The following is a 14,592-nucleotide window of genomic DNA, read 5'->3' as shown; positions in this document are numbered from 1 at the left end:
CACCTTTTAGTGCCAGAGCTGATGCAGTGTTTACTTTCCAATGAGAAATATTGTCTTGCTACTTTTGAGTTAAAATGATAAATTAATATAAAGAGTAAAATACTCAAGAGGATAAGAAATTGACATAGATCAATCCTCAATTCTTCCCCATTGGTAAATCTGTATTTTCAGTTTCCTGGGTGATTCCCATATACCACTTTGATCTTTTAAAATTAAATATACAACAACTCACTATTCCTAGCCTCTGGTGCAGAGTATTACAAGGGATAGACAATCTCCTTGAGGATAGAAATATCTCCCTCTTCTCATCAAAGTTCTAAATTGTTGAAATCTTGTCCAAATATTTTATGTCGCTTACTAGATAGATGAAGTGACACGTGTTTACTGTCAATCAGTTTTGGCATCTTTAATTTTGCTACATTGAGGTAATCGAAAAGTTAGTGCATAAATATAAAGATGTGAATTGCGTAGGGAGGTGCAGCGGTGAAGTTGCTGCCTTGCAGCACCAGAGGCTGGGTTTGATCCTGACAATGGGTGCTGTTTCCTATGGAGTTCATACGTTCTCCCTGTGGGTTTTCTCTGGGGTTCCGGTTTACCCTCTCATTCCGAAGATGTGCAGGTTTGTAGATTAATTGGCTTCTTTAAGTTGTCCCTAGTGTGTAGGAAGGATCGAGCAAGTGATCCTTGGTCGGGGCGGACTCTGGGGACTGAAGGGCCTTTTTCCATGCCTTATCTAAAACTAAAAACTAATATATTATACCTGGAATGCTCTTGGCAAAGTCTTGTGGGTTTGCTGCAAGACAGTGTTACAAGTAGGCCTTTACTGCAAGTTGTTTGATAACATCCCATTCTTTGCTTTGTTTTGCAAATCAGCATGCTAAAATTTTGCTACACATCTTGACTCTTGTCAATCTTGTTATTTTAATTGCAATATTGCATGTTTTTAGAATGACTTTCTGTTTTCTTGCCAATTAAAATGAGCCCAACTGCTACAATTTTCTCTCCCCTCATGAGTGGTTAAATTTGACACCTGCACATCTACTTGGGCTGCCTAGACTCTCAGGAATTTTGGAAGATCATCTGTTGTAGTCATCCATTAAGCCTAGAAGGAGATTATCAGATCATGAGAGCTTTTAGGTATAGAGTCATGCAGCATGGCAACAGGCAGGCCTTTTGGCCCATATCCCTCTAAACCAATCGTAAACTGGTCAGAAAGTTTCTTAAACATTGCGATAGTACCTGTGATCAACTACAGCTGGTTCCAGATACCCACCTTTTTGTGGTTAAAAAAAAAAAAGTGACGTCTTGAGTTCCTATTAAATCTTCGCCCCCATAACCTCACCTTAAACCTATGAGCTCTGGTTCTCTATTCCTCTACTCAAGGCAAAAGATTTTATGTTTTTACCCGACCTATTCCTTATTTTTGATTTTGTGCACCACGTCTTCCTGCACTCCAAGGATAAAACCCTAGCCTGCTCAACCTCTCCCTACAGAACAGGACTGGAGCTGCTGGAGGAGGTAGTTTCAAACCTGTTCTAGTTCCAGTCCTGGCAACATCCTCAAATCTTCTCTGCCCCCTTTCCAGCTTGACAACATCTTTCCTATAACATGGTGACCAAAACTGAACACTATACTCTAAAGTTCCCTTGGAATAATCTTTAATTAGTGAAAGCTTCTAACTTTTTGATTGCCAGGTGTTTATGTTTATTGTCCTGACAATGCAAAGGATGTTATAGCACATTAGCACTTTTTAAAAAGGGAGGCAGAGAGAAAACAGGGATTTACCGAGACCAGTTAGTCTAACATCGGTAGTGGGGAAAATGCTAGTCAATTATTAAAGATGGGATAGCAGCACATTTGGAAAGTGGTGAAATCATTGGACAAAGTCAGCATGGATTTATGAAAGGTAAATCATGTCTGATGAATCTTATAGAATTTTTCGAGGATGTAACTAGTAGAGTGGATAAGGGAGAACCAGTGGATGTGTTATATCTGGACTTTCAGAAGGCTTTCAACAAGGTCCCACATAACAAACTTAAAGCACACGGTATTGGGGGTTCAGTATTGATGTGGATAGTGAACTGGCTGGCAGACAGTAAGCAAAAGAGTAGGAGTAAACGGGTCCTTTTCGGAATGGCAGGCAGTGACTAGTGAGGTACCGCAAGGTTCAGTGCTGGGACCCCAGCTATTTACAATATATATTAATGATCTGGATGAGGGAATTGAATGCAACTTCTCCAAGTTTGTGGATGACACGAAGCTGGGGGGGCAGTGTTAGCTGTGAGAAGGATGCTAGGAGGCTGCAAGGTGACTTGGATAGGTTGGGTGAGTGGGCAAATGCATGGCAGATGCAGTATAATGTGGATAAATGTGAGGTTATCCACTTTGGTGGCAAAAACAGGAAAGTAGACTTTTATCTGAATGGTGGTCGATTAGGAAAAGGGGAGATGCAACGAGACCTGGGTGTCATGGTGCACCAGTCATTGAAAGTAGGCATGCAGGTGCAGCAGGCAGTGAAGAAAGCGAATGGTATGTTAGCATTCATAGCAAAATGATTTGAGTATAGGAGCAGGGAGGTTCTACTGCAGTTGTACAGGGTCTTGGTGAGACCACACCTGGAGTATTGCGTCCAGTTTTGGTCTCCTAATCTGAGGAAAGACATTCTTGCCATAGAGGGAGTACAGAGAAGGTTCACCAGACTGATTCCTGGGATGGCAGGACTTTCATATGAAGAAAGACTGGATAGACTCGGCTTGTACTCGCTAGAATTTAGAAGATTGAGGGGGGATCTTACAGAAACCTACAAAATTCTTAAGGGATTGGACAGGCTAGATGCGGGAAGATTGTTCCCGATGTTGGGGAAGTCCAGAACAAGAGGTCACAGTTTAAGGATGAGGGGGAAGTCTTTTAGGACCGAGATGAGAAAAACATTTTTCACACAGAGAGTGGTGAATCTGGAATTTTCTGCCACAGAAGGTAGTTGAGGCCAGTTCATTGGCTATATTTAAGAGTGAGTTAGATGTGGCCCTTGTGGCTAAATGGATCAGGGGGTATGGAGAGAAGGCAGGTACAGGACACTGAGTTGGATGATCGAAGGGCCGAATGGCCTACTCCTGCACCTATTTTCTATGTTTCTATTAGACTTGATGGATGTATTCAAAAATTTCTGTTTTAGCTTTTCACGTATTTAGTGCACTCACATAATGGCTATAAGTATCTTGACTTTCTATTGTTGGAGGAGGAAACTGAATCAAGGAGTAATTGAACACAACCTAATTTGTATGTCTCATCCTTGGGTTGGCAATTTGATGTGTTGCCCCCACAACTGTAACTTGTTTTAAAAGAAAATCTGGGATTCCTAACGGGTGCTCACCTTTGATCACCCTAATATTAAGCATTACTTTCTGGCCTTGCATCTTCCATAACCAAGTGGTTAACAACCACTTTTAGCGAGTTATTACCAAAGCTAAATGGCAATGTGATATTATTGCTTACCTGTGCTTATATGTCATTTGGGCTGAATGCTGAATAAGCACTGGCAAGCAGGCGTGATGAAATTAATCCTATTCCTAACCTTGAAGCCAAATATATTGGAACACGGGGTCCTTCATGGTGAGTGTTATAACTTGTTTTAAATTGCTTGCTTCAAGGAGATGATGCCTCATAATTTTGTTTCTCAGCCTACTTTTTTAGTGTACTAAGAATTGCCTCTTTATTATATACCAGATTTGAATTAGTAGTTTAATGCTAGCCCAATGGAAACATTTGTTCCTCAAAGACCAATTTTGTGTATGTTCATTGTTTTATATAGCCTTCAGGTGTAGGCCCAAGAAGATCTCAACAAGGCCAAAGAAAGGAGCCTCGCAAAATTATTGCAACTGTATCCCTAAATGACGACATACAACTTAAGAAGGCAGAGCATGCTTGGAAACCAACGGTGAAGAAGCCATCTGAGGAAGAAGAACCAGATTTGACAGATACACAGGTAACCATGTGGCAAAATTGTTGACACCCGTTTACACTTTTCAGGATGCCAAAGGTGCTTTTAGATTTTCTAGATTTGTATTGGGTGTTGATATTCCCTCACTTCCATAACCTTGGCATTAATTTTCATCGTAAACAGCCATAATTTTTAAAGCGGCAGAAGGGCAGGCTTTGATCGTGTTAGAATGTAACTGCAGGAGATTAGTGAAAAATTAATTAATTATGAATTTTTAATGCTAATTTGACCCCCTGATTTTAGGGAAATTGCTGACTTGTTATACATTGACTGAATATTACTAGCTTTGGTAGTAAGATCTGAATATAACTGCTGCCAGATATATTCAGTATCAGTAATATTTGCTCTCATTTCTGCCAAACTATTTTTGCACTGGAGTCCAATTGTTTGAATACTGGACAACGTGGCATCTTTAACATGCCATTTTGACAGCTGTCAAAAGTTACATGCATGAGAGAGTGGGCTGGGTCCTGGATGTATTGTCTTTAGGCTGATAATTAGCACAGATAATTGTAGTCTTGCAATGGATTTGAGGGCATAGTCATACACGTAAACTGGCCCTTTACCTAACTCGTCCATGCCCACCAAGATGTCCCATCCAAGCTAGTCTTATTTGTTTGCTTCTGGTCTATGTCCCTTTGTCTCTTCATGTACCTATCCAAATGTATTTTAAATGTTATTGTATCTGCCTCAACTACTTCCTTTGACAGCTCATTCTATATGCCCACCACCTTCTGTCAAACCGTTGTTCAGCCAGTTCCTATTAAATCTTTCTCCTCTCACCTTAAACCCATGCCCTCGCTTTCCCTATCCTGGGGAAAAGACTGCGTGCATTCACCTTATCTATTTTCCTCATGATTTTATACTTCCATAAGATTACCCCTCACCCAAGGAATAAAGTCCCACTTATATACTTCTAGGAGGTCTCCCTGCAACCACTGGTGTCCCAGAAAAAAGAGTACAAGTCTGTCGAATGTCTCCCACTAATCCATGCATCATTCTGGTCAACCACGTCTGCTCCCTTTCCAAAGCCTCCACTTCCTGCCTATAATGGGGGGGACCAGAACTGCATGCAATTTTCCAAATGCAGCCTAACCAAAGTCTTAGAATTGCATCATAATTTCCTGACTTGTATTTGATCAAAGAAGGCAAGCATACTATGCGCTGCCTTTACTGCTCCATCAGGAGCTATGGACTTGGACTCCAAGATCTAGCTATGCTATTAACAATGCTACATTAATGCTATAAGCTTATGGATCAGTATAATTTTGAAAAAACGTATATAAAGCTAGGAATATGTTTGAATTGTTTGATTTTACCATAATTGTAACTTAATAAGTACAGATTCCTTTTTGGCAAGAATTTAATTTGAGTTTTGTGATTTGTACTGGGCATTATCTTCTGAACAAGTAGCTAGCGATAAATCTCCTACTTCCTCGCTCTGTTCCCTCAGTGAAGAATATCTGTGTTTTGCTAAGCCTGGAAACTCTCCCCACCCACTAAAAAAATCTGTCTGCCCCTATTTTAAAGTTATTCTTGGACCACAACTTGCGACATGAATTACACTCACCATCACCTTCACTGTCAAATTCTTACGATCAGGTACTGTGAATATGCAGGTCATAACTTGTACCTAGTTTGAATGGTGCGAAAATCAATAGAAAAATGTAGGGCCTGTGATTGTTATGCTCATGTCAACACAGTTAGATGAATGCAAATTTTTTTTTTAACTGGTTTAGGAGCTGTTCCGCAAGGTGCGCGGTATTTTGAACAAACTGACACCACAGATGTTCCAGCAGTTGATGAAACAAGTTGCAGAATTGACAATTGATGACGAAGAGAGGCTTAAAGGTGTTATTGATCTGGTGTTTGAAAAAGCAATTTCTGAACCAAACTTCTCTGTTGCCTATGCCAACATGTGCCGCTGTCTTACAACTGTAAGTACCTATTGATATTTTGGAATACAATTGTGGCTTTTACCAGGTAGATTAAACCTTTGCTGTGATTAATGAATATTATTTTTCTCCAGCACAAATATTTATCTTGCGATATTCATTATGTCTTTGGGTTTTGGAGATACTGTTTAATAGATTTAAGATTTGAATTTCAAGCTGTAAAAATGCAGATCAAGGCTGATTTAAGATTAGATTCCATCTTTTCGGTCTAGAAATAATGCTTTTCTGTTTACTACAATTTAACAGTTACCAGAACCAAATCAAATTGAGATTAATATTTCAGTTTACTACCTTTTGTTGTATTTTATAGGGAATGATATTGTCAATTGTAAAACATTGGCTGCACTGATTTTAGATATTAAAAACCATGAATGCATGATAGTGCACACTGTTAGAATGTTAATTTCTTACTGGATTTTCATTTTTTTTTAAATAAGTTAACGCATTCTTTTAACAGCTGAAAGTTCCAATACCTGACAAGCCGGGAGCAACTGTAAATTTTCGGAAGTTGCTGTTAAACAGATGTCAGAAGGAATTTGAAAAAGATAAAGATGATGATGCTGTAATAGACAAAAAACAGAAGGAAATTGATGCTTCAGTTATGGTAAAGAACTTTTTATAATTAAGAAAATAATAATTTTGGTTTGAGGATTGCACGTTTGTTATTCCTCCAATTTTACATGAAGTTGTTCTATTCCTTTCCTCTGCAGTAATTAAGATGCATAATATGTTTGGATCCATTAACACAATGTTAAAATTAAACATTTACAGAATAAGAGTTAATGGACCATTTGATATTAATCATACATTCTATGATTGCTTACATTTTGAAGGGATCATTGTTTGCAGATAAATGATTAATGCTAATGATGTTCTTGGCATTATGGTCGACAGACATTGTGGGCTGAAGGGCCTGTTCTTGTGCAGTTCTGTTCTATGTTCTTATCTAGTTCCTTGGTTAACAACTTTATTTTTGTAAATTGAATTTCCAGTTTTCTTGTACATGCTTGTTTAGTCCTATGAACAACAAGAAAATGTTTCTCCAATAATTTATCAGCTGTTCAAAGTTTTTGTTGCGTAGTATCACATGCATTTAACAAGTCTTGGGGCATAAGTAATATTTTTGTGGAACCATTTGACCATTGTACCTGGTAGCCCTTAAAAGCTATCAAGTTAGTCCCACTCCCTGTTATTTTCACACTCCGGGAGAATTTTTATTCTCTCAAGTTATTCATTCTGCTTCCATTATCCTTGTAGGTATCGTGCCTGGATTATGAATACCTCACTGCATTAAACTTGTTTACTCAAATTTGTTCTTTGCAAATCACCTGAAATCTGTGATTTTGATTTCTGCCAGTGTATTTTGGTGTAGCAACATGGTTTTGTCATCTTTTACTCTAAACCTTACATGGCCCTGAAGCCTTCTCTGGTCAAGGGTGAATATTCAACATATGCTTCCTCATATCTTGGATTATTTATTTCCTAAAGTTGGAGAGTTGGAAGTGAGTTTCCAGCTAAGTCCCTATTATGGTTATAAGGACAAAACATGATTTTCTTGCTTTTGTTTCTCAGTTCTGTGGTCCTTACCAAATTCAATTTTAAAACCAATGTGTTACCTTTACTGCTCTTCTCCATTGCCCACTGCCACAATGTCACATTCTTATTCCATTCTTAGCTCAATATATAATGCTCTTTCAAAGGAGGGATCTTTATTATCTTCTTTCCCAGTGCACCCCATCACTCCTATCTTTGGACACCCCTTCTCTTTGTCCCTACTCCCTGAATGTGCCATCTTGACCATTGTAGGTTTCTTGTATTGCTCCAATCACTTATTCCCTTCCCTCTCCGTATGTTTCCGGAAATAGCTCTTGCCTTATTTCAGTGCTTTTCCTTTTTCAAAATTTCAGAAGTCTAACCATTTACTTTGTTACCAATATATTTCTGGAACTGCAATCTGCTCAACTATATAATTTTCTGTCTATGCCCCACCTAAAAATTATTTTCATTTGTTTGGTCCAAGCCCAAATGACATCAAACTTGAAAGGATGTGGAATACCACTCCAGGCTGCTTCATTTGAAATGTTTTTTCATTTGATTCTTACCGTCACAATTTTGAACCTCCATTGTCTTTTATAACATTCTCTGAGCCTGGGAGAATAACTAAAACTTCTGGATAAATTGCAGAAATTTCATGCAAACTCAGCGAAGACTACTTGGACAAGATGGGCATTAGTCTGTAGCCCAAGTTCAAAGTAAACAGAATAGTTCTGATGACTTGGCTTTACACTGGTGAAACAGGATACCGTAAACTATATTAAGGACCGGCATCATTTCACCGGGGGTGTTCAATGTGACTAATGATCAGGTGTCAAATGGGGATTCGTGACACCAACAGGCTTTTACATTATATGAAATGTAGATGTCGTTGATGTAATGTCATAATTCTTGAATAGTACGCTGCAACTGCGATCCACTACACTCAATGAGGCTGCATTTCAGACAAGAATTACGCCTGATAAGTCATTGAAGATCTAGGTGTACTTTGATTGTAATCTTCGACATCATAGGGCAGATCACCCCATTTACTGTACTGGAAGTCTTTTGTTGAATTCATAATTTATCATTTGGGAGAAGCAGTGTAAAAGGGAATGCATGTATAATTTCCTCTGGAGGTCTGACTTAGGGTGTTGCACAATTTGTAGAAGAAAGTGTGCGTTAATTATTTCAGCAATACTTTGTCTCTTTCCATCTAGTCTAAATTTCATAGCTGGTTGTCAGTTCCTGATCCCTTGCTCAAGCTGATTTTTTTCATGCGTGTTTGAGGGAACTGGCGGTAGCAGCTGGGTAAGATTCTTGCAGCCTAGTTTTATAGGCAACGGAGGCAATTTCTCTGTTTGTTCTCTAACCTATAAATACAGTTTATTGGCTGTTTCTTGCATTTTTGCTATTGCCTTTTAAATATGGCTAGCCATGCAAAGTCTTGAGTGCAGACCTGGAATTTGTCGTTGAGATGCAGGTATGATGGCGGAGTTATTAGAATTTGCTAATATCTATCTGAGTTTTTTTGGCTGAAATCTAAATAATTCTACGTAGCTAATTTAGATGGTAACTAAGGTCCATAATGCACCATCGTATTTCTTTGGTTGATGTGGGAAAGTAAAATGTTATCTTGGTTTCTTGACACTTTATCATTTAGCACCTGCTCTGCTGATGGCCACAAGCTGCTTAAGTGAACAGCTATTGTTCTTTGTATTAACATCGCTTTGACCACAAGAGTTGAAAATGAAGTATTTACTTGCTGATTATGACCTCCATAAGTTTAAGTAATTAAATATGAGTACAGAACATAGAGTATAGAATATTATAAAACATAAAACAGTGTCAGCAATAAAGTAGTGGCCCTGTTTGTAAGAAATCTGCTGACCAAAAGGCAAGGAAAGCTGCATTTCAATGCAGTGCCACATGAGGGCAGTCAGGCCCTCTGTTTTAGTGGCTTCATCACCTGTTGAATGGATTACACCACCCTTTCGAGGATTCAATCAAGATTTTCTCTCAGAAGGTGTTGCCTTGAACCTATTGACTGGTGACTTGGTGAGATTGCTACCATTGAGTTCCAGCGAATAATCTGCTTGATGAAAGAAGACCACTGTCATACTGGTCATACAATTAAAAGCAAGCTACCATGCCTTAGTGGCTCTGACATCCACCATGAAGTGCCTCGAGAGGCTGTGCAATGCGTGCATTACCTCCAGCCTTCCAGGCAGCCATGGTCCACTACAGTTTGCCTCCCATAGCAGCTGGTCCACAGCAGGTGCTGACTCCCGAACCTGACATTCTTTACTGGAACATTTAGATAATGAGGACATTTATGCCAGACTCATTACTGATCATATCTCTGTCTGCAACACCATAATCCCAACCAAACACATCTCCAAACTCTTGGACCTCAGAGTTAGCACCCTCCTCTACCACTGAATCCATGGCTTTCTGGCCCATAGACCACAATCAGTGGCAACAAAATATCCTCCAGTGGTGTCCTGTAACAGCCACATTGTGTTCTAACTGCATTTACAAACATGCACATGATACCACTGTAGTGGGCCGGAGACGGAGTACACGAAGGAAATCAAGAGTTTAGTGAAGTAGTGTCAAGACGACAACCTCTCTCTCCCTCCCTCAATGTCAGAAGATGAAGGAGTGAATTATTAGCTTCCAGTAGCGAGGTGGAGTATATGCTCCAAATACCATCAATAGTGCTGAAGTGGAAAGGATCAAGAACTGCAAGTTTCCAGCTTAACCAAATATCTTTTTTTTTGTTGTCTACTTTTGATTTTCCCAGCATCTGCAGTTCCTTCTTAAATCTTTTTCACTCCGGTCATTCCCACTTGTCCCTTCACTCTTTGGGCAAAAGATACAAAAGTGTGAAAACACAAACCTCCAGTTTAAGGTACCGCTTGTACACAGTTGTAATCAGATGACTGAACAGCCCCCCTGCAAATTAGGTGTATCCCCATTACAGTCGTTGGACTTTATCTTTAACTGTAACGCTACAATGCAGCAACACAATGTTTTGCACTCTAGTATTTTTCTCTTTGCACTACGTGTTGCCCTTGTGTATGGCTTGATTTACTTGTGTGTACTCTGTTCACTGGATAGTATGTAAACCAAGCTATTCACTGTATCACAGTGCACATGACAGGTACAACACAGATTTTCTGACATCCTTTGTTTGAAAACCTTTCTGCATTATCCGTTTTGCTGACCCAACAGTGGTCATGGCTTCCAAGAGGAGTCCAACAATACCGATGGGCTGCATAGGCCACTGAGATACTGTCCAATTCACTGGGTGCATTCAAAAGAGTTAGACAGAGTTCTTAGGGCTAGCGGAATCAAGTGATAATGTTGGCCACAGAAGTCGGCTAATGGTACCAATCTGCCGTGTCCAGCCAGGCCCAGAGCCCTGGCTGCGGGGTCATATTTGTCCCACCGATTGGCGTAGAAGTCCCGATGAGGTCGGCCGCCTCACCTGGCCTAAGCATCACATTTTCAGGGGGATTTTAAAAGCGCTCGTAATTTTATCTAGCAGGGCTTCATGTTTGCATTGCACTGAATTGTGTCCTTAATGTTGCTTCTCTACGGGTTTGACAGGATGTAAAGACTCATCAACAAAGGGAGGATAGAAACATAGAAAATAGGTGCAGCCCTTCGAACCGTACAGCCCTTCGAACCAGCACCACCATTCATGGCTGATCATCAAAAATCAGTACCCCTTTCTGGCTTTTCCCCCCGAAGGATGATAAATGGCAAAATATTCCCTGTCCCCAATTTGACCCAGTACAGTCCTGAGTCAATGTTAAGATTAAATTAACTGGAATTTAGAAGGATGAGAGGAGATCTTCTGAAAACATATAAAATTATTAAGGGATTGGACACGGTAGAGGCAGGAAACATGTTGCCGATGTTGGGGGAGTCTAGAACCAGGGCCCACATTTTAAGAATAAGGAGTAAGCCATTTAAAACGGAGATGAGGAAAAACGTTTTCACACAGTTATGAATTTGTGGAATTCTCTGCCTCAGAAGGCAGTGGAGGTCAATTCACTGGATGCATTCAAAAGAGAGTTAGATAGAGCTCTTAGGGCTAGGGGAATCAAGGGATATGTGGAGAAGGCAGGAACGGGGTACTGATTGTGGATGATCAGCCATGATCACATTGAATGGCTGGCTCGAAGGGCCGAATGGCCTACTCCTGCACCGATTTTGTATGTATCCATGTATCTAAGATCTGTTCCTTCACAACACGTTTCACCATCACAGATGGGAAAATATATGGCCAGGGATTATTGTTGTGCATTATATTTAAGATGCTATCTAAAAGGTTACCTGGTGAATATTGCTGTCAGACTTTGACCGTCTATATAGCCAGCTCCCCAAATTTTGGCTCATTAGGAGTAAACAAGGATTTTTTAGAAATGATTTATATTTGGTTCCATCCATCTGTTTGAATTATAGTGGTTTAATGTTGAGGTCTATTATGGCTGAATTGTTTGATGGGCCATTTCAGAATACATGATTGATTGTACTTGGATTTGGAGTTCAATATCATTCTGAATAAGAATGGTAGAAATTAGTCCCACTGGAAGCCTTTGAACCAGATAGGACTGAGGGATCCAGTTGTGTTATGATTTGTTTTAAAATAATAATTTTAAAATTCATTGAATTTACCAGATTTCCTCATTTATAATTAATGAACTAGGCCCTTGCATCAACAATACAAATGAATACACATTAAAATTGCTGCAATACTCTTAATTGTATGCCTCCTATGGCTCCTGTCTAATGTTGCAGGGATATGTTTTTGTGGATACAGACAGTCAACCTATATATAAAATGTTTGTCTCTATACTTTATGCTTAAACCTGTATGCTTAAACATATTATAATTAAAATCTCCATTTCAGTCTGAAGAAAAAACTCGTCTGCAAGAGCAGTTAAAGGATGCCAGAGATAAAGCCAGGCGACGATCACTAGGCAATATCAAATTTATTGGTGAACTCTTCAAACTGAAAATGTTGACGGAACCAATTATGCATGACTGTATAGTGAAGCTGCTAAAAAACCATGATCAAGAATCACTAGAGTGCCTTTGTAGGTTGTTAACGACAATAGGCAAAGATTTGGACTTTGAAAAAGCCAAAGTAAGTATGAGAAATGTTTGCTTAAATATTTGATAGAATCGATATAATTTGTTCTTGAGGTATTTGCTTTCTACAGAAAATGTTACCTCTTTGTATTTTATAGCCTAGGATGGATCAATATTTTAACCAAATGGGAAAAATAATTAAAGAGAAAAAAACGTCATCTAGGATTCGCTTTATGGTGCAGGATGTAATTGATCTGCGACAAGTGAGTTCCATTGACTAAGGTAGTAAATGACCCATATCCGTGTTGATGTATTGTGTAAACAAAATATTGTTGAATCTGAATTTTTCTGAAGTATCTTTGGAAACATTGACTACTTACTCATGCAGACAATGCATCGTCACAACAAGCAACATATTTCACAAAGTTCAACATTTAAATCACTTGCGTTTTATCTTACAAATGGTGCTACTTTAAAGCCACGTCATAGTCATAAAAGCATTCTGTCCTTGTTAGTGTCCCTGATTACTTTTTGGATAACACAGCCAACAAAAAAGCAATTGAACAAGCTATAACACAATTTATCTACAGTAATATTTCCATAGTGTAAGTAAATGTGTCCAGGAGTGTTGGATTTGTATTGACTGAAATTATAGACAATAGACAGTAGACAATAGGTGAAGGAGTAGGCCATTCGGTCCTTTGCGCCAGCACCACCATTCACTGTGATCATGGCTGATCATCCACAATCAGTGCCCCGTTCCTGCCTCTCCCATATCCCTTGATTCCGTTATCTTTAAGAGCTCTATCTAACTTGAAAGTATCCAGAGAATCGGCCTCCACTGCCTTCTGAGGCAGAGAATTCCACAGATTTACAACTCTCTGGGTGAAAAGGTTTTTCCTCATCTCCGTTCTAAATGGCCTACCCCTTATTCTTAAACTGTGGCCCCTGGTTCTGTACTCCCCATAACATTAGCTACCCTCCAATCCGCAGGAACTGATCCTGAATCTATTGAACATTGGAAAATCACCAATGCGTCCATGATTTCTAGAGCCACCTCCTTAAGTACCTTAGGATGCAGACCCCCCCCCGGGGATTTATCAGCCTTCAGTCTACCCAACACTATTTCCTGCCTAATATGAATTTCCTTCAGTTCCTCCGTCACCCTAGATCCTCTGGCCACCAATACATCAGGGAGATTGTTTGTGTCTTCCTTAGTGAAGACAGATCCAAAGTACCTGTTCAACTCATCTGCCATTTCCTTGTTCTCCATAATAAATTCATTAAATTTTAGTAATTTTTTTGATGATGGGTGGAAAATAGTGTTATCCATGATATAATGTTTGATTGTTGAACTGCTTGTTTCCAGAATAACTGGGTGCCTCGAAGAGGTGATCAAGGACCCAAGACATTAGAACAGATACACAGAGAAGCTCAGATAGAAGAACATCAACAGCATTTAAAAGTGCAACAACAACTACTATTTAAACAGGATAAAAGGAGAGGTGGTGGAAGCAGCAGTAGTACAGGTGAGTTTAATAGTGATACAGATGTTTATTGTATTTATAGACATTATTCTGGAATTAGAAACTTTATGAATTTTAAACATTCTCTGCCAGCTAAATCTTGGCATCATATAAATTGTATTTAGGATCACCCACTTAATCCTAAAGCATGTTATTGGTATTTGTTATATTTTACTGCAGTTATTTTCCGTGTCACTATTTTTGCTTGATGTTGGATATTAGTTCAAAGATCTATACATCTTGAGCAGGGTGCTTCCCAATAATCAAATGATTGAGAGCTAATCTATGTTGTGATCCAACCTTCCTTGGTAAAGCAGCATTGTTCATCGTACCTACCAACTTTCCAGAACTTGTATGCATTGGGTGGCACAGAGGTAGAGTTGCTTCCTTACAACGCCAGAAACCCAGATTTGAACCTGACCACGGGTGCTATCTGTGCAGAGTTTGTATGTTCTCCCCGTAACTTGCATGG

At 39.3% G+C, this 14,592-nt stretch overlaps 1 protein-coding gene across 9 annotated transcripts in view; it reads left to right on the top strand.

Moving 5' to 3' along the window:
- Positions 1 to 14,592, top strand: part of eif4g1 (eukaryotic translation initiation factor 4 gamma 1) — a 112,363-nt gene that overhangs the window by 78,423 nt on the left and 19,348 nt on the right. For all 9 annotated transcript variants that reach the window (XM_033032187.1, XM_033032188.1, XM_033032189.1 and 6 more), the window contains 6 exons: positions 3,812 to 3,985; positions 5,740 to 5,937; positions 6,413 to 6,559; positions 12,413 to 12,649; positions 12,753 to 12,857; positions 13,964 to 14,123. In XM_033032187.1, the coding sequence (XP_032888078.1) occupies positions 3,812 to 3,985; positions 5,740 to 5,937; positions 6,413 to 6,559; positions 12,413 to 12,649; positions 12,753 to 12,857; positions 13,964 to 14,123 (1,021 nt within the window). The remainder of the gene's footprint in view (positions 1 to 3,811; positions 3,986 to 5,739; positions 5,938 to 6,412; positions 6,560 to 12,412; positions 12,650 to 12,752; positions 12,858 to 13,963; positions 14,124 to 14,592) is intronic.

Source organism: Amblyraja radiata, chromosome 13, assembly GCF_010909765.2.
Source record: "Amblyraja radiata isolate CabotCenter1 chromosome 13, sAmbRad1.1.pri, whole genome shotgun sequence".
Classification (NCBI taxonomy): Eukaryota; Metazoa; Chordata; class Chondrichthyes; order Rajiformes; family Rajidae; genus Amblyraja; species Amblyraja radiata.
Note: the sequence above shows the minus strand (reverse complement) of the source record. Positions and strands in the feature narration are given on the sequence as shown.